This window comes from Anolis sagrei, chromosome 1, assembly GCF_037176765.1.
Source record: "Anolis sagrei isolate rAnoSag1 chromosome 1, rAnoSag1.mat, whole genome shotgun sequence".
NCBI classification, from domain to species: domain Eukaryota; kingdom Metazoa; phylum Chordata; class Lepidosauria; order Squamata; family Dactyloidae; genus Anolis; species Anolis sagrei.
Genome location: NC_090021.1, coordinates 104,223,184 through 104,250,619, shown reverse-complemented (window position 1 = coordinate 104,250,619; position 27,436 = coordinate 104,223,184). Strand labels below are relative to the sequence as shown.

Genomic DNA, 27,436 nt, shown 5'->3' with positions numbered 1-27,436 from the left:
TTCACTACCGGCCTGAATATCTACTGGTTCCTCAGTCCTATTTCCAACCTTTCAATATAGCAAAATGTGTCATCTCTGATTATTCTTATCATTTCACTTGTTCCCCCCACCACACAACAGGAGTCTTGCTATCAATGGCAGCTCTGAAAATGGAGCATACTATAGAACAGGAAGGATCAGGCAGCAGCTGCAATGAGTTTCTCTTCGCTGCATTGGGAAGTTCCAATGTCTGGTTTGATTTGTAAGTAGACAGGAGTCCAGTTCATACAGGATTAAATAATATCAATCAACAACATCTGACTTAATGAAGTTTTATCCTCTATTTGCACATAAGGCCTTGATAACCTTGTTTACTATACCCTAACCCATTCCTCAACCCTCCAAGTAAAGAAAATACATGATTTTATAATTACAAGATGCAAGGTGATCAAGCATTTGACTAGTGATGGTGGCATCAGCTGAGATGTCTTGTTTTTAATGCAAAAAATGGAACCATTCCAAAGAATACACTGTTTAGCCAGCATTGCTTCTTGAGCCTGGTGTAAAATCAGTGGAGTCCTTGGAAACAACAAATGCTTACAAACAGATCCAGGTGTGAGAAAAAAAGTCTAAAAATTAGGGAGGGGGGCTCTACATTGTTCCTATTGCATTAATACCAAAAGATCTTACAATTTAGCAGCCACTTAGTTACTTTTGGTAGGGTAGCCATCACACAAGGGGCATGCAAACAGCCAGAGAGTTCATTGCATTTTGCTTTACATTTAGTGCTGCAGCTGATTCATGTAGCTCCTCTTACCATTCTCAAAAACCTCAATGTTTACCCAAATAAAAAGGATACTGAACTGATGCTGGAAGAGCAGCAGGTACGTCTACATATTCAGCACACACCAATAGGAAACACTCAGAAGTTGTCATATTATGGGATAATTAAAAAAGTAAAGTTTTTTTTTCTGTGTATCACTGTCAATGCAAAGTCCCAGTGAATCATGATGTCCCTTGACGTTTTTGTTGCTGATTTCGGATGACCTCCAACTGTTTTTTGCATTGCTGGTAGTATGTGGAAAGGCTTTTATTTTCATCTAAAAGCTTTTTATGTTCTTGCACCAGACGTGATGTATTTTGCTGGTCTTTTTCATCCTGGTCCAGTTCTGCTATTAGTTCCTGCCTAAATTGAATTGAAAAAATAAAAATGAAGTGAGAATCTAGACAAAAAATATTACATACACACACACAGTGAGAGAGAGAGATTTAATGTTGTTCATTGTAATCCAAAAACAATTATCTGTTGAGTCACACAGTGACCTGATCATATACAGTGGGTTCTCCATATCAGTGGGGTCTGAATCCACAGATTCAACCAACCACAAATTGAAAATTTTCAATTATTAAAAACAATTAAAAATACTGGCTTGATTCAATAAAATGTACTCATTACTCCCCTACTGTACTTCGGATAAGATCCAAGATGAAGCCCCTTTCACCCTGAATGAGGTGGTTCACACACACATCTCTCTATATGCAATTTTCTGACTGATGTATTCATGGGGGTGGGGGGGGGGGTGGGGTTGTTATGTAATTTTGAAACCATGGCAAATGTTTTCCTCCCACTTTTCTCAAAGGGGAAAATTTTAATACTAAGCACTCTTTTTTAGACAGATAGCCAGATTCTTCTTTAGTTAGCAACATGGGTTATAGTTTGATGTCCTTGTAATGAGAGACAGGTATCTAGAAAAATGTCTTATGGAAGACCAGTATTCATAAATGGTCAGTCTACCAGTCTGACATTAGAGGAACCTAAGGCAGGTGTGATGTGATGCAACATATGTAATGTCATGCATTTCCATATGAGGTTTTAGACACAATTGAGGATAATAAAACCAATGAGGCATAATTGGTTAAGTGTTGGACTATGACTCTGGAGAAGAAAGGTTTGAATAAGAAAACCCCATGATAACTCAGGGTAACCATAAGTCAGAAACAACTTGAAGGTACACAACAGCAACAATATCCGATGCATTGTTAGTGATCTGGCTACACTCCCCCTCAACAGCCAGTATGTCCCATGATGCAGCAACACTGAAGAATTCAAAGATTTTTATTTACTAACTCACCCTAGTCAGAAAATTATCTCAGCAGGCCTAAACATTATTAACCTTTGGGTGATTTCAATGCTGCTATCTATATAGTGTGATGTGAATCTGAACTTGGAAATATTAAGTAATGAGCAAGTTCCAGTGGCATCTTAATAAGGACAAACTAAATGTAAAGGAAAACGTGTGCTTGCCCCCTGGAGTCACCTCTGTCTCATTTTCCTCCCATATCTCCTCTTAATGTGTAGTTTCAAGTGTCTGTATAATGTGACATCCTACCACAAATTTCCTGGCCTCTGGAAGCAAAGGCAGGAGCAGTGAATCACATAATGGGATAAACAGGAATGGGAAAACTTCAGCCTTCCAGGTGTTTTGGACTTCCAATTCCCATAAATCCTGATAGCCTACCGGCTGTTAGGAATTGTGGGAGTTGAAGTCCAAAACACCTGAAGAGCCAAAGTTTCCCCGTGCTTGGGATAGAAGATAGGGGTGAAACTACATATTACTAGCAGACAGGAGTGATCAGAATTTAACAAGGACACTTATTACACAATGGTATAATAAACCATACTTTTTCTTGTTAAGTAAGTGAGTAAATATCTGATGCCATTAACATGCCGCTACCAAACTTCTTTTACAAACCTTAAAAATTAGCAAAACCCTCAGAATAAAATTGAAAAAAACTAATTCGACCTAGCTAAAGATATACTGAAAGATTATCCTAGATTCAAAGATAGTTTAGGTTTTGTCAACTTTAACCATTCTAAAAATAGCTCATGTTCTATGTAGAGATGAACTTTAGCTAAAATAGAGACAAGAGTCACACAGACTATTTCTTTCACAACTGTCATTTCACTTAATTGATGAAGTAAGCATTCAAAACTCTCCTGGACTCTAATTTTAGATGACCAAATATCCCAAGCACAGTTTTAGAGAATTATTTTGTCAATGGACTCTCTCCCAGCCTCAAAGATACCTTCTGGGTAGTGCCTGCACTTCTTTCGCAGAAAGGATGGACAACTTCCCAAGATTAAGGGACAGGGATACAGCACTAGCTGGTAAAACCTAGAGGAGAACACATCCTCTCCCTGGCACCAGAAAAATTGGAGTAATTTTGATTTCAAAATGGTGCCCAGGGATCCACACCTTAGCTGGCATTCCACTGGTTAGTCTCATATGTAGGCCCATTTGAAATACTGATGAATGGTCAGCATGTAGATAAATCTAATGGATGTGTAATCAGGACTAAAACTGAATATAGGTCCTTGTTTATCAGGATGACAGCCCAAGATTTTTGTTGGGGGAGACTGCATGTGAGCTAAACCCAGTATGTCCCTTTCGCAGCCCCATTTTACTGAATGCAACTCCCCTACAAAAGCTTTGAAGAACTACTTTCAAGGAACCAACTAACTTGCAAGTCTAATCTGCCTTTTTGAATACAAGGATGCTGGGAAACACATTTATCACAAAAGGGCAACACATCAACCTCAACTTTTTTGCCCTGGACTAGTCAGTAAACAGTCCTTGATACACTCAGAGGAAGGCGAACTGAAGTGTATCACACAGGAGCCTTAAGATATTTCTCTTTAAGCGTCACGAGGGCCAGGGGTTTCTTCCCAGAAACAACATGTCGCAACTTAGAATCACAGAGTTAAAAGGGACCCCCAGGGTTTACCAACACATGAACACACAACATCTACTTAAAAACCTCAACAGAAAGGTTTGCTTATTGCTGTAACAGGTAGTATTTGTAATTACATGGTATTAGAAGAGAACATTGTTTGAGCTTAGTACAAGATGCAAAAGAAGAGCACATGGGCAAAACCTGATTGCCAAGCCTAACACAAACATATTCATTAATTTAGCCAACATTAATCTAAATCCCAGTGATTTGATGGGTCGGCTCCAGTTGGGGACAAATACATAGTGGTTCTTGTCCTTATGCTAATATTTTAGCTCTTATACACTCAAATAAAAACAATAACAACAATTATGACAATGTTTTGTTTTTATGGACCTGTCCTCATAGCTCAAGATATAAAGACAAAACAACCATAAACATACTTATATTAAAAACAGAACAAAGATTGAAACACACATACGAATACAATGTAAATTTAAAATTCATAGTTTAAAACTGACTAGATACGTTTGTGGGAAGAGATAGCTTTTTAATTGTATTTGAAATTGTGATAGCTCATTTAATTGTTGATGCAGTTCTGGCAGGTCATTCCACAATCTAGGGGTGGCTGATGAAATCAATTCCTTTAGGGATTTTCCCAATTGTTTCAATTTAGTCATAAAAAGAAATATGGCCAGAAATATGAAAATGCTGATATCTGTGAATCAATGCTGACAGTTACTTCTGATGTAGTTACTTTCTTATGTCATACTTCACTGGAATAAATATTATCTACTCATGATAACAGAACATATTTTCAACTTACTTTCTCTGTAACAGCAATGCTATTTCTGTCTGAACTTTCATATATTCCTGTGCCATTTTACAGTGCTGTTCAAACACAGCCATAGATTCTTTTGAGTTTGGACATGGTGCAAGAGGCTGAAAATAAAATCAGATATGTTCAGTTTCACAGATTTGTAAACACACAAATTAAAAGAACTAACAAGAAAGCAAAATGAATATTAAGAGGTATCATTCAACAAGGAAAAAAAAGAAACTGATGAGGAAGACCTGGAGAGACCAACCCAGATAAGAGTTAACAAATGGTCAAACTTCAGTTTAGTTCTTTCACAAACTGCTACCAGCACAGCTAAATTTAACAAATGAATGAAGATATGCTATACAACAGAACTAAATATATATCATTCAATTACTCTCCGTAAGTACTTTCATTTCTTGTCCAAGATTGGAGGGCAATGAGCAATCAGCTACCCTTCTTCTGCACCATATCACCTCAAGTATGACCATATTGGATTCCCTCTATCTACTTTTAGTTAGTTTATTCAATGCTTAGACCACAGGTCTTTCACATACAAGGTGTTCACAATCTACTTATTTTTAATGTCTGGCTTTATGGGCTAATTTGGAATTGAGCAGGACCAATCTTATTTGATAGAGGACATGGTGAAAACAGGTTGAATAAGCATAGCCCTAACATAAAACCACTTCAGAAGAGAGCAAAACTGAATCCAGAAGTGGAGAACTGTAATAATAATAACAAACAATAATAAAACTTTATTTATATCCTGCTACTATCTCCCGGAGGGACTTGGGGTGGCTAATAAAGCACTCAAAGGTGCAAACACGCAAAATACAAAAATTGCAGAAACAATAACATAACAAAACCACCAACATAAATATCTCACTTCACAAAACCCCTAGTAAAATCAATAAAATACAGTAATAGCTGCAGATATAAACAGCAGTAATCAATCTCAGGGCATTCCAAAGATGGAGGGCCACCACTGAGAAAGCCCTTTGTCTTGCCCCCACCAACCACACTTGAGATGGAGGAGGGACTGAGAGGAGGGCCTCCCTGGTAGATCTTAGAACTACAGACTAAAGAAAATTAAATATCTAGGAGTCTGGATTACCGCGAGAAATTGTCAACTTTTGAAGAATAACTACGAAATAGTTTGGAATAAAATCCAAAAGGATTTACAGAAATGGAACTACTTAAATTTGTCACTCCTGGGTAGAATATCGTTAATAAAGATGAATGTTCTTCCAAGACTTATATTCCTATTCCAAATATACCGGTAATAAGAAATCAAACCTTATTTAAAAAATGGAAGAAAGATCTACTTAAATGTATTTGGAAAGGGAAAAGGCCAAGAATAAATTATACAAACTTAATTGACAAAAAAACGAGAGGAGGTCTGGGATTTCCAGACTTGAAAACTTACCATGAGGCTTGTGCTCTTTCATGGATAAGAGATTGGATGAATCTGAACAAGGAAAAGTGCTTAAACTTAGAGGGCTATGATTTGAGGGTAGGCTGGCACGCTTATGTGTGGTATAATAGAGAATCTAAGGAAAAAAACTTTGGGAATCATTTCGTGCGAGCCTCCCTATTGAGGACATGGTTAAGATACAAAGCCCTCTTTCATAAAGCTACACCTCTTTGGGTCTCGGCGATGGAGGCCCATCAAAGAAGACTTTTAGGATGGAGGATTTGGCCGAGATATAAGGATATTTTGTTGAAAGGAGAAATGAAGATTAAATCGTTTGAACAACTTAAGAGTATGTTCGGAAATATAACTTGGTTACATTACCTCCAAATTAAAGAGCATTTCAAACAAGATCAAAAAATTGGATTTGACTGGGAAGAAAACACATGGGACAAAGTTTTAAAAACTGAGAAGAAGGTAGTTACAATTCTTTATAACAAATTGATCCAATGGCAAACGGAAAAGGAGCAAGTTAAAAATTGTATGATTAAATGGGCCGAAAATTTAAGACGGCCCATTCAATTTAGAGAATGGGAACAAATGTGGAATAAAAAGTTGAAATATACTTATGCCATGGACTTGAAGGAAAACTGGTATAAAATGTTTTATAGATGGTACTTGACTCCGAACAAACTAAGCCATATGTATCCAAATGTCTCAGATAAATGCTGGAAATGTGGAATACAAACGGGCACATTTTTCCACATGTGGTGGACGTGCAAAGAAACAATTAAGTTCTGGGCATCTACACATGAAGAAATACAAAAGATATTGAAGAGAAGTTTTAAAAAGAAACCTGAATACTATTTACTAAGATTTATGGACTCTGACTTTAAAGTAGAGGAAAATGAAGATAAATTATTTACGTATTTCACTACTGCGGCAAGAATTATTTTTGCCAAATTTTGGAAAAATGAACAGATACCTACTACTGAAGAATGGTTGGAGAAAGTTAAAGAAATTAGAGACATGGACGAACTGACATTTTTAATGAGAAGAAATACCGGGAAACCGCTAAAGAGAACAGATTGGACTTCTTTTTATGATTATGAAAAGAAATTTAGAAAAATATTAGAGGATAAGAATATATAAGACTAGAAGAAGCTGACGGAAAAGATCCTGATGTTGGAGTGGAAGTCATTTTAGAATAGTTTAGGGTAGTTTGTTTTTTTTTGGTGCTGTTTTGTTTTGCTTTGTTTTGTTTTTTGTACTTTCTTCTTTCTATTCTTACTTTTCTATCTTCTTTTTATTGTTCCCCCTCTTTCGTTGTTCTGTTTTATAAAACATTCAATAAAAATTATTAAAAAAAAAAAAGAACTACAGACTACAATCCCTTTTTTGGATAAGATGCTTCACCAAATGGTTGCCATACTATTTCAATGTAGCTTCAAACTTTGATTTTGGGACAGAAACTGATTTGCCCTTCAGAATATACAATCCTACTAGCTAAAGTATTTAAAAATAATATTCAAATACATTTTAGCATTTGGAATCTATTTAGATAACATGTTACTGGCTGGATTTAAAGTGTTACTGGGTGTATTTGTAATCTATTTAGACAATTAGTTTTACTGGGTGGATTTTTTAAAAAGCAAACAAGTTTATCCCAAGCAATAACTATCATTATTTGATAATCCGTAGGATGAACACTTGTTGGCAAAAAAACCCCGCTATATGAACCTGTGCCATCCATTAGAAAAGAATCCCTGATAGGCAGATTGGTTCCTGGGGACATTTATGCTTTTAAAAAAAATCGTGTCAGAAGCGACTTGAGAAACTGCAGAGACATTGCCCAGGAGGCACCCGGATGTGTTACCATTCTGTGGGAGGCTTCTCTCATGTCCCTGCATGAGAAGCTGGAGCTGATACATGGGAGCTCATCCTGTCTTGTGGATTTGAACTGCCAACCTTCAGGTCAGCAGTTCAGCCAACACAAGGATTTAATCCATTGCACCACTACGGCTCTTGTGCTGCTCCAAACTGAATGATCGAGAGGTACCAATGCTTTTGATGGCACTTTTAAAACTGTGGGCTAGATGAGAGGCCATGGTTGGCAAGATGCTCCTCTGTCACTGTGTTAATGCATTATAATTAGCCTTCTAATCTGTTGTATCAAAACAGCAACGCCATTCAATCCAGACATAAAAACAGAGAATACAGTTTCTATAGTTTTCAACATGTGTCAGACATGGTCAGTCAATTGCAAGAATACTAATACAGGCAAAGCTATGCAAATCAGGGTTATATCACACCTAAAACATGTATATTGAACATATATAAGGAAATCATAATAATGATTTACCTGCAACTGGTGATCTAATGTAAGATATGCCATTGGGATAGAATTATCAGATCCATTGGTATCTGTAGAAAAAATACAGATATTCTCAGGTTTACATGTTCAAAGCGGGGGGTCATTCTGGGATGACCCCAATTCTCACCCACTCACTCTGAGGAAATACAAGATTTTGCAGACTGGTCTGGGCTTGTTCAATAGAGGAGAACTGTTGTCAATCAATCAGCCAGATTATAAAATGGGAACATTCAGAACCAGTTGGAAACATATTTGCAAAACCCCCAACAACATTGTTTCCTTTGCAAGAACTACTTTGTGGAGAGAAACGAAGTCTCCAGCCAAATATGAGGCTCGATTTTTAAAAGAAACATTGACAAATAAAATGTATTATTTAAAATAAATAAATAAATGGGTTTTAGTGTCCATATATGGCAGTGCACAGTTTGAACTGCCTGAAAATAAATATTTAAAAAGCAGCCCTTCCTCCCATTTAAATCTATCTCAGCTTCTGTAATAGAAATGGCCCTCAAAGGTCCACCCAATTATCTAAATTCTATGCGAACATATTGCTGCAATACCGAATGAGATACCTTTAAAGGATAATAGCCTTTATATCATATGCAGCACAACTGTACACATGTTAAACCATTCTAGATGCAGGTTATTAATTTTTTTGTCTCAAATGACTAATTAGACAAGTCATGAAGGAGTTGTTGGTGTATTCAGTTTTTACAGAAGGGAACAAACATTTACTACATAAAAACCTGTTATGGATTTTGTTGCTAGTTGCTAGTGCAAACATAACTAAAAGGGAGCAATCCCAGAGTTTATCAGTACATTCCTGGCTAAGCAAAGCATGACCAATAGCTCTGAGAAATTTATCTTTTAAATGAAATACAAGAGAGAGAAAGCTGCAGGAAAACTGAAACTGTTCTGTATCTATTAATACTGCTTAATTCAGCAGATACAGTCTGGATTGTCAGCGATACAATATAACTTGTGGAGAAATATGCTATCTATTGCTACTTATTAAAAATAATTGGTCCGCCTGCCAAAAAAATAGATTTTTTATTTTCAATGATCTGGCAGTTACACATTTCTTAATGGCATCAGTGAAAGCATAGCTAAGATAACAAGCATTCTCAAAAATGTTATGTCTTACAGTTCCAAAAGTTTTATTTTGTGTATTTTAATTTTTACTTGTAAGTTTTGTATTATAAGAAATGGAAATTTTATGTTATGTTTTAATTCTGTTATTTGTTATTTATATAACTTCTTTGATATTTGGTATCACATTGTGGTGATCTATGGTTGTAAGATATTAAACCTCGAACTTGATTGAGGAGATGAACTTAAGCTTTATAACCATCTATAGGCCACTATTTTTTCAGTTTACTGAACTGAATTTGAAAATAATGCCTGAAATAAACCTATCTATTGCTTTATTTCTAATTCAACCGACTGTGGTTGACATTTGTAATCATCTTAATAAATTGTAAAATTGCTTATAGGGATTTAATAGATTGGTTTTTAAAGCATTTATTCTTAAGACATGCTGGATCTTAAATGTCCTTTTTAAACATTCACAGGATGTACATGCTCTCAGGCAACAGCAAAAGGTGGACACAGCTTTCATATAAGAAAAAAGAAAAGAAAAGAAAGCTTTATCTGACTTCTCTCATGTTCTTCCCATCTAGGGTAAAAGAGTTTATGTACAATAGGTTTCCAGGTGTTCCCCTAGCTAGATAACAGAATCAACTCAAGTTTCAAATCTACAGCAAAAGCCTGCACACAAATGTGCTACCTCTTTAGAAATTGTCCAGAGTTGAAAAATACCTTTTTAATGACAGAACTATAGTGGTACAAATCCACCTAACTCAGATAAAAGCTAGATACTGAACCTTCCCAAAAAGTATTTGCTGGGAATGATACAGGTGGGCAATGTATAACTCAATACACCTTAAAAAAAACTCTGGATACTATAAAAACACAGCCTTCATATTTGCCAGATTTAGGGGCACAGAACCCAGTGGAAGTGAAAAACTACAGGTAAAGAAATTGTTACTTTTTGCCTAAGAAAACACCTTCCCAGGGATTTCTATGTCTTCCAGCATGATTCTATAACAAACTCTTGCTGGAAGATGACCATGAAAAAGTAGCAGACGACCCAGAGATTCCTAATATATTACATGTAAATATGCTAACCTATGTTGTTTTGTAGCTGGACATGTTAGAGGGGTGTGTGAAGCAACAAAGGTACTGATGTGTATTACTGGTGACAACAACATTGTGTTCATCAGAGGCTGAGAGGCTGCACGGTGTGGTGGCTTGCATGCTGCAGACCACTTAGTCATGGAAACTCACTGGGTGAAACTGGTCAAGTCACTTTCTCTGATGAAGGCAAGGGTAAACACCCAATGAAAATATCTTGCTAATAATTCATGACTTGAAAGAAAGAAATGTCTTGAAAGCATGCAAAAACAAATTTCAGAAGCACAGGAAACAAGTGAGTCTCACCATATTGGCAGCCATAAAAACTCTGTTATGGGAAAGTATTCATGATAATTATTGTAAGAACTGTTTTCCTCCAGGTTTGTCTTTAATGTATATATATATAGAACTTGCAAATGGTGTCCTTTCACATTTCTTTTGTACAAAATACTGGCAGTGTCATAGTGTCTAAGACGGTTAGCTCCAGGAACAGAGGGGGTGGAAGGAGATATATCAATGGGTGTGCCTAAAATAAAATGGGCACTCAAAGTGCATTCTTTCTATGTCCCACCACCATCTCAGGAAAGTTGGGCAAGCAAGGAGGTTACATAGCTACTGCCTGCTCATTCTTTATGGAAACACAGAAGGAGGTGAAAATGTTGTAACTCTTTTCATGCATTATATTGTGCTGGACAAGTTAGGAAGAGCTATTAATGAGCAACAGCACAACATTGTGCTTCATGGCAGGTGCCAAACATTATTTATTACTGATTTAAAACTTAACATTTAAGTGCCTCCTTTCATATACACATAATTCTTATTTATTTATATTTATTTGTGCTTGTTAAAATAAATCATACAGCTTGCCCAATATTTCTCAAAGGAATGCACCATGACACCTACCACTCCCCACATCTACAAGAAGTTTACCTGTAGAGTCATCAGGTGTCCAAGGAAGACTGCGAGGCGGCTTTTCAGAGGTTGGTCCCGGGGTAGTGATCATTCTCACACTAGGACTAGATGATCTACTGCTGTTTCTGCTTTCCTATAACAAAACATTTTAAAAAGAAGTTACCACTAAAAGTACACTACTTTCAAATAAGATTGTGGCAAATACAACTGTGGAAGGTTAAGGGACTACATTAGTTTCACAGGGGATCATGGCAGGCTGTAATCCCCCCCAAATCAGCTCCTGCGAAACAAAAGAAAAGAAAACACAAAAGAAAATGTCTACATTTATTGCCCCCACATGAGGACAGTTTCATGTCTGGGAACCTTCCTGCATTGCCAGAGAATATTTTGGGTCATTTTGATGCAATTTTGAATCATTTTCAAGATAACAAATGCAGCGGTCTGGGGCCACATTCAGTGCTCATAGACATGTGGTATATTTGTTTTCCCTCAAATTATAATCGGTGGAACAGTTCTTGCATTTGGGGTATCCTTCTGTAAAGATGCCTGCATCACAACTCAGGGATTGTTGAGCCAAAGAAACAAGGGAGTCAGAAAGGAGACGTGGGAAAGCAATGTCCCCTTGATCTCACTGGGGGTCAATCAGAACTTTTTTTCCATGCAAATGGACAGTGCACCTGCTTCTAATTCAGACTAGCTCACAGTGGGGCAAAAAGTCCTTATTGCTTATTGGATTGGAAGTCCTTATTGGTTCTTATCTGGTTTAGTCCCTAATATCACAGTTATTTTTTTTAAAAAAAGACGATCATATATGTCAGGCTAAACGTTTGAAGGATGCACATCTAGTTGAGCTATCGAAGTTTATATCTATTCTGGTACTACTGTAGCAGATAAATGAAAACAAAATCACATGTAAAAATAGTGTCAGCACGCAAGATGACCATGGAATTCCAGGTTGGGCAAAATAAGTAATCTCCCGGGGCAAGATCACATCAGACAGTTTTCTATGCAAGGACGCTGGTCTATATGCCAGCCATTCTCATTGACACTCCTTGGACTGCCAAGTGACTTTGACTGCAATCTGAAAGGAACCAGGAAGTTTCTAGAAGTTGCTGCCTTGCTGCTTGCTTGTTGATGCCAAGTCATTATAGATTTCAATATATGTTTGTAGAAATGTGGATATGGGTTCGATTAAGATATCATGGGATTTATTTTTTACTATTCTTGAATATTCAGAAATGATGTTTTCCATGCAATGAAAACATCAACATTATGACTGATGAACATTACAGTTGAAAAAGTTTCTATAGAAGTGGGTGTCACTGTTGCTATGAAACTATGGTCTCTCTTGCAACTATTGTGGTTCCTATTTTGGTCCCAGAAGGCCAGTGATTCTATTATGTACACAGAGCCCCAGCAAAATGGGTTCATAGCATCAACAAAGTGGTGCTTGAAACAATTCAACTTGTAACTGTTCTCTATTAAGATGTATAGAGTGAATTCCCTAGTGAAGTTAGATTGGCTCCCTCCCTTCTGACCTTCAGAAAAAAAAAACTAAAGCCATGGTTGTGGGAACAAGTTGTTGGTTGGTCAGTAAGCAGCACAGTAAGAGACTACAAGTAACAAAATGATGACTCAGATTGGCCCTGGAATATGATTTGGATTTTGTGATTGTAACTGATGTTTTAGTGTTTATGTTTTAAATTGGGTTGATATTAATGCAGTTGTTTATTTCCTGATGTGTATATGTATATACGGCATTGAATTTTGTCTTTGTGAGGCCGCCCTGAGTCCCCTTTGGAATGAGAAGGACAGGGTACAAGTGTGGCAAATAAAATAAAGAAATAATAGAGGATCACATGCACAGTGCACTTGTATTTGCAGAGGATACATTCCTAGACCTTGTGTGTATATGTAAAACTATGGATAATAGCAAACGCTATTATTTTCAATTGAATGAATGACAAAGGAATGAAAAATAGGGTGTTACCTTATACACGAGGCCCTAAGTGAATAATTGAATAAATGAAACTGTGAATATGTGATACCATCTATCATGGTTCTGTGGATACAGCAGTTATACTGCATGTGCCTGTGCATAGGCATTCATTTGCATGAGTTTGTGAAGTTATCTTGCCTCAAAAGGGAAGGCAAATTTTATCCCTAATTTAAATCTGCAATGTGTGATGGCATAGCTCAATGAAGTGCTCAGAAGTTTCATAAAAACTCTCAAAACATTTCTATCAATATATAGACACTCTCAATAATGGTACTTTAAGAATTTTTAGTGAAAGACAGTTACACAAAATTAATAGTATGCAGGGTACCAAAACACAGAATCACAGAACCAAAAAGTTGGAAGAGACCACAAGGGCCATCCAGTTCAACCCCCTGCCCTGCAGGAACATAGATTGTTACTGTAAAGTAGAACACATGACAGCTTATTTTCCCACTGCCTCCAATGCTTTCACTATGAACCATCAATACCATTATCCTGATTATGCACACATCGTGTCTGGTCTATGATTTTGTACTACTAGGTAAAACCTAGGTAAATCTGAGCATCTATATGTGTTTCAACTATCAAATTGACACCCACACTGAAATGTTTAGTAGTATGAGATGAAAATCGAAAATGTACACTCTAATGCACATTTACTTGTGCGTAAATCTTATTGAATTACCCAAAGCTTACTTCAGTGAACAATTTTACAGATGCACATTAAAGGTTTGCATACATGAAAGTGAAAGTATCACATAGCACAACCAAACATTTACTTTCTAAAAAAATTAAATATAAATATAAATATATATACAATTAACACATACCAGTTATTTCCAAAGGATAGTCATAATAAAACCTGCATTGTAGTTTTATTCATTTTATTTATTTGGAAGCCACTATCAGTTATTTCATCCACAACTAAATATGCAAGGATTATTTTTTTTAAGCAAAACACAAGCAAAGGAACTGACCAGAGAAAATAAGATATCATTCTATAGCTTTTTTGGGGGGTGGGTGGGGTGCTAATTAAAGGGTTTGAATAAAATTCAAAGTTATGGAAGGGACCCTATGCAGCCGCATGCCACACATTTAAATATTAATGGTATTAATGGTACAGGTATTTGGATTAGGAGAATGTTCCCTTACAACAGTGGTTCTCAACCTTCCTAATGCCGTGACCCCTTAATACAGTTCATCATGTTGTGGTGACACCCAACCATAAAATTATTTTCATTGCTACTTCATAACTGTAATTTTGCTACTGTTATGAATTGTCATGTAAATATATGATATGTAGGATGTGTTTTCATTCACTGGACCAAATTTGGCACAAATACCCGATACACCCAAATGTGAATATTGGGGGTTGGGTGGTGGTGGTGGTGGTGGGGGAGTTATAGTTGCTGCGATTTAGTTAACCTACAATCAAAAAGCATTCTGAACTCAACCAATGATGGAATTGAACCAAACTTGACACACAGAACTCCCATAACCAACAGAAAATACTGTAGGGGTTTGGTGGGAATTGACCTTGAGTTTTAGCGTTGTAATTCACCTACATCCAGAGAGCACAATGGACTCAAATGATGATGAATCTGGACCAAACTTGGCACAACTACTCAATATGACCAAAAGTTTGGGGAAAATAGACCTTGACATTTGGTAGTTGTAGGTGCTGGGATTTATAGTTCACCTACAATCAAATAGCATTCTGAACCCCACCAATGATAGAATTGGGCCAAACTTCCCCACAAAACCCCCATGACAAACAGAAAACCCTATGTTTTTCTGATGGTCTTTGGTGACCCGATACCCCCCTCATGACCCCCCCCCCAGGGATCCCGACCCCCAGTTTGAGAAACACTGCCTTACCATTTTGATGGTGTGATATCCCACCTGAGAGGAATTAATATTTCACACAAGTCTTCTTAAAACTTTAGACATCTTTCAATGAACTTTCTCTGACGTATCAAAATGTACCCTCCCCCCACTTTTTTTTTACCTGGTTGGAGTCTGTTCCAGCCACACTAAGATCTTGAATGGATCTGCGCCTCTGTTGTCCGTTGCCTGCTGGTGAAGGAGAGCGAAAAAATAAAACAAAACTGAAATGCACTCAAACAAGAAGGGTGCAACTGCTGCAGAAAGAGCTTGGAATTTGTACCGATCCAACGACAGGGAAAGAAAGAGTATGTTTGTATATGGAGTAGGAGGAGGGGGTAAGAGAGCACAGAGACAGCTGCGAAGTTTTAAGTTTAAAAAAAAAAGGAAGAAAAAAAAGAACACCCTGCATGCTGGCGTGTCAACAGAAAGCATATCTTAATACAATAACCACTCCTATCCCATGAATAGCTTCTGCACTTTCCTTCACCATCTTCTGTCACATTGCTTTAGCCAGTTTAGCATTGGGGGGAGGGGGGGATATCAGGGGCTGGCATGATGGTATCTATTTCAAGGAGGTTACGTTATGGAGATTTTAAGAGCAAGTCTACGAAGATAACATGTTGCCTGCTATAATCTCACTGGTTTGGGTTAATCAATGAAATGAGGAAATGACAGGGCTGACCTAAATATGTTCTTTGTACTTTCCATCCTAAGAATTGTAAATTCTACATTCTACTCTAGTTATAATATTGCATCACTTCCAATAACCAAGTACACTATAAATAAATTACCATATTTTCAAAAAGACTCCCCTTTGACTACAGCACTACACTTTGTCAAACCTGTTTTAAAAAGTTACTGATGGCTACAAAAAAGAGTAATCAAAACATAGTTCAAATCTGCAAATCTATTTTGTTTTAAAATAGAAGGCTGTATTTTTGGTCTATTGGATTGGTTTTTTAAAGGAGTGTTATTACAGTGCCTCATTGTTTAGACTGCTCCTGAGATGAGAGATCAGCCTTCCAGAAGGAAACTTCAACTTGTGGCAATTAACAGCTGACACAATACCCAGGATTCTTTGTCTTTGAAAGCTGCATTACATAACTTCAAAAACAACACCAGACTATGGATAACACTTACAGCAGGCACTCCAACAATGACAAGCACATGCACAAACATCCAGGGTCCCTCAATTCATCATTCAGAGTTTTTATGACATGCCGCTTGCCAGTAATCAGAGGTATCAACTCCTTGTGTACAGCTTTTTAAAGGATGAAGAAAAGTCACCTAGGAATGTTTTAATGCTGTATGCTTCTAATATGCATCTAAATTAAACAGGATATAAGTAAAGGATATTTAAAGCATATCTTCTTCCATAACACAATCTTTCTTTTCCTTTTTCCCTTTGCAGCTATCTATACCAATGAAAAACTTCCCAAGAGATTAGGTTAAGTGGAAGGTGGGAATTTATTAAAAGGGGGCAATTCTATACAATCATATTATGCAGCCCTCAAAATTCAGGGGGCTATAGAGGAAAAGGAGGAGAGGAGTAAAAACTGATAGGACAAGCTGTCTTCTGCTTATTATTCTGCTTTTGCTTCTCAATAAGTAGTCTATAATGTGCACACTGTATTTAACTTGCATTTCACAAAAGCCCTTAAAATTTGCAAAATTAGAATATAGTTTTTCCACCAAATGGTACTCAAGGCAGAAATTTTTGATGCTGATAATGCACTTTGAAAGTGGTTCCAAATTTCAGGTCCATTTCTGAAAGAAACAAGTTACAAAGTACTGCAAAACACAAGGGATCTACCACATAAGCCTCCAAAGATCTACCCAAGTGATCAGCTTAATTGTGCAGCAGTCTGACATGACACAAAAGGAGTATTAATTGAAAATTAGTTGGGACATTTAGGATAAACACCATTCATTAACAGATTTGGGCAGTTGGTCCACACCTTCTGCAATTGTTCATGGATCTCTAGATGATCCACCCATGACTGACATAAGAATTATGCGCACGTTTCATTCAACTGCCCCATTCCAAAATTAGCTCAGCTGAAATAAACTTGAAAAAATATCTGGAATACCCATTCTCCTTTCAGATTAGCAACATTTGTGACTCTAAGGAACCCAGCACATGTGTTGCTGAAACATTATACGGTGGCCCACTAAAAAGTTAAAATAATCAGGGTGGGGTAGAAGTAAATGTGAACATGAACATTTCTCCCCCCAAAATTCAAGAAGGTTGTGCTCAGCAGGAGTGTTTTGAGCGAGAAACCTTCAATCAGCAGCAAGAGGTTAAGGCAAGCTTTTTAGGCTAAGCATCCTTGTTACTGTTAATTATTACAGGCACACAACAAGCAGCGCAAGCACAGTCAAAGCAGCAGAATATCAATAAATACTCATTGCTCCTGGAATCATATTCGTACCAGCGACAAAACCACACATCTTCTAGCTAATATGCACCTACTGTTGGATACATTCAATTGTTGTTCACCTGTTTGCCTAGAATGCAAACAGCAAAATAATCCAGTTATGAAAATTGTACAAAAGTGTTTCAGAGGCCACAAATTCTTTAGGTCTTAATGTTTATTTCCTCCTCTTTAATATTAAAAAAGCATTTTTAATTCTGATATGTACAATAATTCCATCTTCCTATACAATTTTCATAATGTAATTTTTTTCTTCTCCCTCTCCAGTTCCTGAATTCACCAACCTTATCCTGGTCAATCACCATGTATTGTATCTGAAGTATCTTTGTAATAATTACATACTCTCAAACATATTTTCTTTTATGTGTCCATTTAGTCTGTATGTTATTTTTTAAAAAGTGCTATGAACTTTTAGCCACTTTTCTATTTACAGTGCTGATTTTTGTCCCTCTGTTTTTTTTTTAATGATGGAATTACTTCACACTAGAGAATTAATCCACTTTAAATCCAGTTTCTGCCTTCTGCAGAATTCTGGGGTTTGTAGTTTAGTGAGGTTGTTAAAGGCTTCTCCCTAAATTAGAAACCCCAGAATTCTGCAGGAGGCAGAAACTGGATTTAAAGTGGATTCATTTTCTAGTGCGATGAGGTTATAAGAAAGACAAAGAGATGATGGAATGGGTGCAAATTTTCTTTCGTCCATTCTTTGTTTTTTGGTAACTTTTTCCTTAGGTGTTGTTTACCTTTTTTAAACCATTGAATCTTTCATATATCCTAACAACTGATTTCATAGTATCCCAAAGGAGGCCTGAATAACAATTAGATCTAGTGTTCAGTTCATAAAAGTTTTTCATATATTGTTTCATTCCTGTTGTCACCATTAAATGACTGTTAAGAATCCAAATTGTGTTTTTAGTTCTTTTTATTCCTGACCTCACAGCTTGCTATTTTTGCTGCATGATCAAAACATAAAGCTTGGGCAAAACACTTTATCTTTGAATTTTATGATATTAGTAAATGATGTATTCTAAAACAGCTAGAAAAGGGGACTCCTTTGGTGACATTAAAACTAATCAATTTTATCCTCCCATGAACCTTAATGGATTATAATCTACTTCTTCGGGGCACATCTACACTGACCACATAGGTTGGTGTGTGCATGGATCAACCCTGTGGGAGTTAAATGCTCTACAGGGCTGATCTGGCTTAACCCAGGGCAAAGCTAATTTGGAGGAAAGCATGAATCCTGCACCAGAATTCAGGTTCTTCCCTATATTAGGGGCAGTGAAGATAGCTGAAACTGGTGGCAACTGTCTTGACTTTCATATTGCGTTCTTTGGAGGTTAGTGGCACAGGGACATGGGATGGGAATCCCCTGTTATCTCCTTCCATGCCCCAGCTGCAACACCCCACCTAGGGACAGATGGGGCATGGGAGGCACTCTGTCTGATGTCAGCCAGTGCCCACACACTGAGTGAGATGGGAGAGCCTGCTCAGCTCTCTCAGTGAGAAGGTGCTCTGGCGGACCTCAGGCAGAATGTGGAAGACATTGGCAGGTTGATGTTGCAGCTGGGGACATCTATGACACACCGGGAAGGGGTTCCTGTATGGTGGCTGCCCAACAGCACTGAAACACATTAATTGCCACTGGGCATTTGGGACTCCTGGTTGCCTCCTAGACGGTTGAGGGAACCCAAGCAGGGGTGCCATGTGAGGCTGATCCAGCATCCAGGGTTACTTCTGTTCTACTGAGAAGCAAGCATGCTAGTGTATTGCTATCATAGCCCTATGATTCAAATTGATTCCCAGATGTGAAAAACCAACTCCCAATCGTACCAGAAAGGGTGTTCAGGGGATTTTCAGAATTTGTTTCCAATGCAGAAAAGAAAATACTTTGAGAAACTTCCCAGTTCACTTTCCTGCCTCTGTGCACCCAAAAGCCTCAAAACCCAAATCTTGTATCACACAATTCAAATTTACAAGTGGCTATTGAGATTTTTACAGGGTCAGATTTCCTGACATGAATATCTGTCAAATATTCGAAGATTAGACTTATGAGAAAACATTAATTTCATATTGATTTTTTATTCATCTGAAGTGGTTAGATCTAGCTTACAGGTGTTTAAGGGAAAATAACTTTGCTGATATTAAAAATGCTGCAGAACTATATTCTTTCAGAGCACCACTGTTCCTGAGGATGTACCCCAAGAAGTATCAAACCACTTGCTTGAAATTCCATATCACTTGGGCAAGAGGCAAGGGTGTTGGCACTTGTATGCTGGCCAAGTGGCATTACATCTTGCCTATTAAGAATTCCTTTCAAAGCTTCCTTCACCACATCCTAATATACTGTCTCACATTGTTTTCATGTTTGACTCAGGATGTGGATAAACCTCTCAGAAGTAATTGGTACATTAAATGTGCTCAGTTGTCTGGTTAGAAATAAAGGCTATGCATTAAGGATGCTTCAACTGACAAGTCTACAGTGACAGTTTTATGGAAAACATTAATTACTCCATAGGCATCATTTCTATTTATTGAAAATTTATACATTTTGAATAATTATAGGTTATGGTCCTAAAAGGAGTGGATAGGTATGTTGATAGAAAAAGAAGGAAACGTTACTTCTTTTTTCTTCTTCTCCTATCCATGTACCCATCCACTATGCAGAAAGGGTAAAGGGCATGCTAGTCTGATTTTTAGGTCCTCCTATTTTTTCTAACCCAAGAGTGTGGTCACACGACAACAGAAGGAACTGTATGAAATATGTACCTGATATAGTGGTTAAAACTGGGGAATAATGAGATTATTATTTCAATCCATTCAAATTCTTGGCTTCATCTATGTATTCAATGTATCTAAGTATTCAGCATTATTTAAAAACTTCTACAAAAGATAACGGCAACCCGTTATCACATTTTGTAGGAACAAGCATAACATGTTTTATCATTTTCATCACTCTTAATTTTTATTCATATATTCCTATAGTTGTAATGCATTTATTACACATCCTGCCATATAAACATTTGTTTTATTATGTTTGTATTGCATTTTTAAGAAAGAAAATCTATCTGTAACATGTGCATGTATACCTAAGCATAACTTTAGTTATTCCACAGCTACTCAAACTCCTTTGTGTAAAGTATTTTGTTGCATTAATGTATACCATATGCATATGTTTTGTTGCATTAATGTATACCATATGCATATAGCTTTACTATACAAACAGTATATATCAGATCACTTTTTAAGAGCAGTATCATCTTCATAAAAAGAGATCCACATTGATTTCAAAGATAGTAATACTGACTAGAATTTACTAAGAAAGTCATCAATGTGTACCTGAGAGTTATGCACTCATTGCTGGTTTGGATTCCCAATCCCTATATATTGAAAATTTCCTAATCCCTACTTTATGCTTTGACTACTGCTCAGTAAAAGGGAAGATGCTAGTAGCTGCACAGGTTATGTAGTTAAGTAGCTAATAGAGAACGTTGGTCCTTATTTTTACACTGGAATAGCAAGAAACCAATGGAAGGAAGTTCTTTCTATACTGTAAAGATGAACACATGCCCTGGATTTATTCATATAAAGAATTCTGTGATGTTGGAATGAAAGCAAAAACACAGAAAGATGTCATTTCCTTGTTCGTATCTGACATGCTGGTGTTAGAGAGTAGTCATTCATATATAGGAGCAAGAAGTATTTAAAGATTTGGCCATTATCCCAGAATCAGCGTCAACAGACCCACGTAGCTGGTATTTGATACCTGGTTTGATGATCTCTGGGACATCCAGAATGTTGCCAAACGAAGCAGTTTTACGATGGCCTCGTTTAGGTTTGGAAGACGCTGAAAAAACACACACACACATACAATACACATGCAAACGACTACAATGGTGACACAAATCATTCAGACTAAAAACTCCTTTTTAAACTGGATTTGGTTAAACTAGGATACATGCAAAACAGGACATGCTGAATGAACTGCACAGCTTTGCAGTCATGCTTATAACAGTAAAGCACTTGTTAAGAGCAGCATATATAACTAGGGTCAACCATGTAACACAGCACATTATTAGTTACAGTTAGACACACAAACATCAAATTAACAAAGAGCAATGGTAATGAAGGAAGGAAATACCAAAACCTAGCCACAAGACAGGCTATATTGTCCACTGGCTCCACTTCACTCATATGTTCACAAAAGAAATTACCTACAATACAGTGCAAAACCTCTATCAAATGTGTACACTCCAAAAGAAATACTTCAGTCTAGCATTACTACATTTAAAGAGTTTCTCTGTTTTTAAGTAGAACTGGATGTTTTGAAAAAGAGCCAGAATTAACCAATGCCAAGAATATTAAGCTCACAGTTACACAAATTAAGTGATTAAATTAAACAACACAAATATTTACTGGACACATAATTTCTAATGTAATGCTTCATAATTAATTAAAGCTGTTAATTGTACCAGTTAACATAAAATGTATGATGATGATGATGATGATAGTGGTAGTAGTATAGTAGTTCAACATGTTAAAAGCTCCTTATTAGGAATATACTTGTCAATGCAGTAAATATTCTAGAGAAAATGTATCACTATTTTGGTTCAGTACTTGCCTAAGGCATTCCCAACACAAGCTACCAAGAGAGTAATTTCTGGGTTTGGGTGTGGGATTGACAACTGAACTGGGATTGACAACTTTGTGGTTAAAGATTAAGATCTGTTGCTTTAGTAACTTTACTTCAAAGGCTACTTGTGTAAGAGTGCACAATCACAACTTGCTGCTCCCATTGGTCTTCTAATACAAGGAACAAATCTATCCTTAAAACATTTCATTTATTCAAGTGACAATAGCTTTTGCTTTATTAAGCAACGGTATCTGAGCATGCTATTTGCTAAACTAGGGGCTGCAGTGGGAAGAGAAAATAGCTTAGGTTCACTCTTTCCCACAATTTTGGAACTGAGTGGAAACCGACATGGAAAATATTTCCAATGACAGAAAATTATTTGTATCCAACCCACAATGTTTCCTCACTTGAAGAATAACTCATAACTTATCATAACTATCCCAAAATAGAACACAATTCGTTAAAACACAGCCAAGAATAGTGTGAATCCATTTTATTTTGTTTCATGGCTACTGTTGCCTTATGTTTGCACCAGTTATCTCTTTCAAGTCACTACTGGGGCTAATCTTTTGTCTACCCCCTATTCACCTTCAGATGGTCTTGGGGGCTTGGGAGACAAAAATCACTACATTTGTGGACAGTTTGTGTTGTTTCGGATGGTTCTGAGGGAAAAAATGAACCTGAAAACCTGTAGTATTTTTAAAATAATAATCAGTGGGTTGGGGGCCTTTGGATGCCACAACAATAGAGTTCAGGAGCAATATGTGGCACTGGGCAAAGCATCATATGTCCTAAGAGGGATGCGTTACAGGCAGATGAAGATGCTGCGTTTAAAGAGGAAAGGAGCTTAATTTTGTAAAAGTGTGACTTTAATAGCAACAATCACAGGCATATCTAAAAAAAGGAATATGAGAGCACAATAACTGCATTTACATTTCACTGTCTGAAGTAGAAATTAACAGAAATTTTACTTCACAGAAAACCTAACTGCACCCAGTACCAACTTATTTCAAATGAGGTAATGGGACTGGATTCAGTAATATGTATAATTTTTTTTAGAAATCCTTATTTTCCTTTGGGGTGTTTCAGTGTTGCAATATAAGACACACTGGTAGACTGTGTTTGTTTTATTTTATTGTATTTTATATTGTACTTCATTTTTATGTTTTGTTTTTAGGGACTTTGTGCCATTTGTAAGATGCTCTGGGTCTCTTCAAGAGATGGTGGTGGGATTTAAAAAATAATTTACTGTTATTAATTAATTTATAATTATATTATTGTCAGTTTTTTGTATTCGTATATTGCGCATGATACGAAATCATCAATTTAAATTGGCTGGGTGTTATCATTACAAGTGGCATAGAAAACTTACATGAGAGGAGGCCTGCCATTTCCTTGAAAAATGCTCAAAAGCTCATGGAGAAACCCAGCACTTTGGACCAATTAATTGAAGCTTTATATTGCAACTGTAAAGATATTACATTTGTTAGGCTGTCTTTTTCAAGGGAAGGACCTGGAGGAAACCTGTGCTTACAAAGCTCTACTTTTGTGAAGTGCCTCAAGAGGAATTTAGAAAATGTCTACTATCCACTGCGGTCTCAGGAGAATCATTTTGGAGATAACTACATGAGGCTACTGTGCCAGCAACTAATGAATCTTACCCAAATTAGGATTTTTAACAAGAAATCTAAAAACATCTAAGGCAAGAGTTAATGATTTCCTATATACTTAGCTTTCGCCCATCTCTGTTTCACAAGATGTAGTTATTTAATGGGTGTCTTTACCTGTGGTAGCAGTGATTCTTGCTTCAATTTCAGACATATCAGCACTCATTCGTTTGCTTTCTCCCGAAACAAGAGTTGACTGTGGTCTTCCACGAATGTCTGACAAACTTTCCACACTGCTACCGCGGGATGGAGGTAAACTCAAGCGGCCAGGCTCTCCCTGTAGAAAAGTGGCTGCTTTATACATTTGAAGTGGGTGAACAAAAATGCATATAGAAATATATTTTTTAAACTGCCACTTTTAAAAATTAAAATTTGTAAAATGAGATGAGAGTAAATCATTACTACAGTCCTTTAGAAGTGACAAAACAGCAAGATTATATTTCTGTTGAGGCTATATGTTCAGTAAAGATTTGGACCTGCTTTTTATTTTCATTGAAAGTTCTCAATAGGGACTTAATGTGGGCATTTGAAAAATTAATACAATACACTATACAGTCCCACAATCCTGATTTATGAGTAGCAGCTGTGAGAAATGAAGGTCTACTATTCTGTCAATCAGAATACAGCATACTGATGTTTTCACTTCCTCCTGCAAGCAATTTCCGGCACAAGGAGGAAGTATGACAGAGAACCTGCTTTTGACTTGCGGGGCAGGAAACAGCAATCTGTTGCATCCTGATCGACAGGAGAAGAAACCTCCACCATTCACAGCAGCTGATGACTGCTGTGAGTGGTTGGGCCAGGAGATCTCATCTAGAACTGTGGCCAATGTTTACACATTCTTACCTGCTGCTTTGCTGAATTTTTCATCTGTTGGGCCAGTTTTGATTCTAAACGTTTAATGGTGTCATTGGTAGCAGTTCCTTGGAAATCATTCAGTTCCATATTGGCGTCACTCTTGTTACTGGTATTTGTGGAAGTCATATCCATGAATGAGCCTATAAAAGAGTAGCCATCTTTAGTTGAGTTCGGAGGGGTTTTTTTTAACTATCCCTTCAAACCTTTGTATAATTTAAGGCAAGAGGAACAAGACGTCTACCGTAGAGATGGAAAAAATCCAGCCCTCCTGATGTTAATAGCCTTTGCAAGTATAATATACGGTGAAGAACACAAGAATGGCATTTCAACAGTGTAATAATCCCCATCCCATCTATGAAGAATGGCAGTGTTTCTATAGGAGAGGACACACTGTAAATACAAAAGATTTCAGAAGCTATCCTCCACATTTTTTGTGTGAAAGTCTATTTGAAATCCTGGAAAATCACTATGACTGAGCAGCAAGGACACTAGACTTCATGGGATCAGTGATCTGTTCTTCTGCTATCTATTCTTTTCAACCTATTCGCAATAGCATATAAATGCAATAGCATTATTTTTAGGGTTATAACCAATATTTCTGCTCCACTGCGAAGTCTTCCGTCTACCCTAATGTCATTATACTGCTGTGAACTCTGAAGTAATGGTCTGAACTCAGAGGGTTTTTAAAAAAATCTGCTGATGGGCGCATCCACAACTGGAGCTGTAATCAGAATGCACTCAATACCAAGAAATTTCCAGAACCACTTCCCAAACTGTTCTTTAAGATCTTTTAATCCACATCAATAGCTTTTAAGGCTCTATAGGAGAAGAGATTAAATTAAGATTCATCGTGTCCTCTGTTTAGATATTAGAAAACATCCCTGGATCAATTAAGTTTTGTGAACTAAAGACGACCTTCTGTCCACAGAAAGTTTATGCTGCATCCATACCAGTGACTAATGTACCTGAATCCAGAATGTGTGTGTGTTTAAGTCTATACAGGTTGAGCATCCCTTATCCAGAAATTTGAAATCTGAAATATTCCAAAATACATAATTGTCCATGTAGGTAGCGGAGAGTGCCAGCTCTGCTTTCTGATAGTTCAATGGACAAAACTTCATTTTGTGCACAAAAATATTATAAATGTTGTGTAAAAAATTGCCATCAGCAGATGTGTGTGAGTTGTATATGAATTTTGTATTAAGATTCAATGTGGATATGAAAATATTCCGAACTATGAAAAACTCCAAAATGAGGACGACTTCTGGTATCAAGCAAGTTGGATAATAATAATAATAATAATAATAATAATAATAATAAACTTTATTTATACCCCGCCACCATCTCCCCCAATGGGGACTCAAGGCGGCTTATATGAGGACAAGCCCAAACAACAGGTTACAATAAAATAAGATACAAATTGCAATAAAATAAACAACATAGCATTAAAGTATAAAACATATAAGCATATAAACAATATACACAAAACATAAAGAAAAGAAATAATAATAAATCAAACATAATGACAGTGAGCGGGATAAGGGATACTACTTAACCTGTGTCAGTATAATTTCATACTAAATTTTCAATGTATACATTTTATGTACCTGTGCTAGTTGCAGAGTTGCTTTGGCCTTCATCTGAATATTGACATGGATACTGTAGAGGCTCATCAGCTCCTGGAAAGTACTGCAAGAAGATAAAGAAGGAAGATCTCAATGATTAACAAATTCATTTTTTAGCCAAGCAATTTGATAGAGCAAGTAAAAAAATGAACAGAAAGAGAATTGGAAAATCACTCAGTTTTCTGTAATGTAGTCTGTTGCAGAAAGTAAAAAAAACTCTTTTTAAAAAAATCTACAATAATAATAATAATAATAATAATAATAATCCATATTTATTTCCTGCCCTTCTCAGAGTCTGAGTCCACTGAGCTTACAGTAGCATCAAAGGGTAAACAGTGGTTTTGCATTAAAAATGCCTCCTACTCTTCTAATTAAAATGAAAATAGGAAGAGTTGTAACAAAATGCTATTATTATATAATAAAGAGAGTGGGGAATATCACTAAGACACTGTTGTTATTTTTTAAAAAATGCATTCATGATATTCACAATGGAAAAATACATACGAAATATTTAATTTAAAACATCAGTTTTTCATTCAATCCAGCCATTTTTAACAGGCTGGTGACCTGATGCAATGCAATGATTACACAATGTCTGATGACAATTGGATTCTGTCACATTTATACTTCTATCTTGCTGCATTAGCTACTGTATTTCCCTCTCTATAGCCATATTTCTCTTTGTTCACTGCTTCCATGCCTTCTGCTTACTGCATCTTCTACAACCCTATCTTTACAGTATACTATATAACTAAGATATAACCTGTTATACCTGCATCAAATGTGTCATTATTTTGACAATCTCCTCCATGGAAGGCCGTTGCGAGGGATCTTTAGACCAACAGCGTGTCATTAAGCTCTCAATAGGCTTAGGCAAATTTTTTATCAGTGGCGGTCGAGTACCTGAA

The 27,436-nt window shown here is 36.7% G+C and overlaps 1 protein-coding gene across 4 annotated transcripts in view; it reads right to left on the bottom strand.

The window, feature by feature from the left end:
• Positions 1-297: 297 nt before the first annotated feature.
• MAP3K7 (mitogen-activated protein kinase kinase kinase 7) overlaps positions 298-27,436 on the bottom strand; it is a 47,477-nt gene continuing 20,338 nt past the window's right edge. Inside the window, exons 8-17 of one of the 4 annotated variants that reach the window (XM_060753042.2) lie at positions 27,301-27,431; positions 26,511-26,592; positions 24,892-25,043; positions 24,163-24,322; positions 21,512-21,592; positions 15,432-15,499; positions 11,443-11,557; positions 8,308-8,369; positions 4,538-4,653; positions 298-1,165 (exon numbers count right to left, since the gene is read on the bottom strand). In XM_060753042.2, the coding sequence (XP_060609025.1) occupies positions 985-1,165; positions 4,538-4,653; positions 8,308-8,369; positions 11,443-11,557; positions 15,432-15,499; positions 21,512-21,592; positions 24,163-24,322; positions 24,892-25,043; positions 26,511-26,592; positions 27,301-27,431 (1,148 nt within the window). In that variant the 3' untranslated portion in view covers positions 298-984. The remainder of the gene's footprint in view (positions 1,166-4,537; positions 4,654-8,307; positions 8,370-11,442; positions 11,558-15,431; positions 15,500-21,511; positions 21,593-24,162; positions 24,323-24,891; positions 25,044-26,510; positions 26,593-27,300; positions 27,432-27,436) is intronic. The other 3 variants (XM_060753043.2, XM_060753045.2, XM_060753044.2) reach the window with 3 other exon arrangements.